General features: G+C 44.9%; 1 protein-coding gene across 1 annotated transcript; it reads left to right on the top strand.

The window, feature by feature from the left end:
* The first annotated feature begins 1,189 nt into the window (after positions 1 to 1,189).
* On the top strand, positions 1,190 to 1,659 carry LOC123142848 (uncharacterized). The gene is made up of 2 exons (XM_044561576.1): positions 1,190 to 1,299; positions 1,393 to 1,659. The coding sequence occupies exons 1-2, from the start codon at positions 1,203 to 1,205 to the stop codon at positions 1,578 to 1,580; spliced, it is 285 nt and encodes a 94-aa protein (XP_044417511.1). The 5' UTR covers positions 1,190 to 1,202; the 3' UTR covers positions 1,581 to 1,659.
* Positions 1,660 to 1,994: the final 335 nt, after the last annotated feature.

Below are 1,994 nucleotides of genomic sequence, written 5' to 3'. Positions count from 1 at the left end.
CTGCTCCCGCCAGCTGCTGACGCATGGATGCCTTTCGGTCCCGGTTGGTATTACCAATCGGGACTAAAGGTGCTCCTGCCTAGGCGCCCCGCAGCGGTCATGTGGAGCCCCTTCTGTCCCGGTTCGTAAGCAAACCGGGACTAAAGGTTTTGGGCTTTAGTCTCGACCCTTTAGTCCCGGTTCCAGAACCGGGGCTAATGGGCCTCTGGAACCGGAAAAAATGGGCCGTTTTCTACTAGTGTGCCAACTCTCCCTTTAGGAGTTGAGATTTTCTTAAGATCTGAGTTGAACGAGTTAATGGATGAAGTTCTTTTGGAAAAGTGCTGATTTGGTTGAGTTAATGCACGCATCAAATGGGCCCGCGCAAATTGGTTACGCTTGAGCGAATGGTCGTCTGTAAGACGCTCGTGGGCGTAATATAAGGTTTGCCGAGGGGTTGGTGAGAGTGAGGCGAGACTACCAACTCCCCTTTTAGGAGTAGAGATTTTTTGATGATTTGATTTGAACGAGTTAATGGATGAAGTTGTTATGAAAAAGTGCAGATTAGATTGAGTTCATGCACGCATCAAATAGGCCCTATCAAATTGGTTGTGTGTGAGCGAATGGTCGTCTGTAAGATGCTCGTGGGCGTAATATAGGGTTTGCCGAGGGGTTAATAGGAGTGAGGCGAGATTACCAACTCCTACTTTAGGAGTAGAGATTCTTGTCCATTGACTTGTGAAACTGCCAAAGAACGTACAGAGCCGAACGAAAATTGTGGGAGGGAGGTGGACGGATGAAATTATAATGGTAAGAAACGCTTTTCTCTTTCATTATTGGTGTAGATTTAAAGCTTCTTGTATATTGCTTCGCTATGAAAACAATAACTATTCCCCTTTATTATTGTACTCCTACTCCATAAGGATAAGCATTCGCAAGAACTTCATCCATAAGGATAAGCATTCGCTGTGAAAACAATAACTATTCCATCTTTCCTTCCAAAAAGACATAATCAATCAATCATGTCTAAAACTAGGCGTTAGGATAAGGCACCAGCCATGTTTAGAAGTGGAATTAAAACTAGCTAGACATTAGGATAAGCATTGATAGCACGCATTAATATCTTACCAAGTAATCGTGTCAACATTGACATACTTTTGCTATAAATACTCACACAACCATCGGTTTCATTTAGAAAAAACAACACACATTACCTCTTCGACATGGCATCGTGCATGAAGAAGGTTGCTGAAGGACCACTGGGAACCGGCAAGGCTTTCATATGCCTGTCGATGTTAATGCTGCTCGTGCTGTCATCTGGTAGGAAGACCATCATCCCACACATCTCCCGATCAGACTGATCCAAATTAGTTAAGTTGATGGTTAATTCGTATTGTCTGTGGATGGATGCAGAAAAAATGGGGTCGCATGGCTGCGAAAAGCGGAAGAGCGGGAGGTGGACCAACGACACTTGCATCATAGCAGGCACCTGCAACGGGCCCTGCCGGGATGAGGGCTTCGACAACGGCCATTGCCATAACACCTGGACATGCATCTGCTACAAGAACTGCGGCTTATCCCTCCAGCCACCGCATGCATGAACGATCGGCATGTACTCCGACTAAAATAAATTAACAAGTTCTATTCGTGGCATAAACATCTATTCCCTTTTTCCCATAATATAAGACGTTCAAGTTCGGTTGACATGCACTCCCACTGAAACAAACTAATAAGTTTTATTCATGGTATAAATATATATTTTTACGAGAAAACTTTCAATCTATTCATCTTCTATCTTGGCAATACAACGAATACTAGAAATAATAAAAATTACATCCAGATCCATAGACCACCTAGCGACGACTACAATAACTGAAGCGAGCCGAAGACGCGCCGCCGTCATCACCCCTCCCTCGCCGGAGTCGGGCACAACTTGTTGTAGTAGACAGTCGGGAAGTCGTCGTGCTAAGGCCCCGTAGGACCAGCGCACCAGAACAGCAACCGTCGTTGATGAA

Source organism: Triticum aestivum, chromosome 6D (genome assembly GCF_018294505.1).
Source record: "Triticum aestivum cultivar Chinese Spring chromosome 6D, IWGSC CS RefSeq v2.1, whole genome shotgun sequence".
Lineage (NCBI taxonomy): Eukaryota > Viridiplantae > Streptophyta > Magnoliopsida > Poales > Poaceae > Triticum > Triticum aestivum.
The sequence above is the reverse complement of the archived record's forward strand: the minus strand, read 5'-3'. Positions and strand labels throughout refer to the sequence as shown.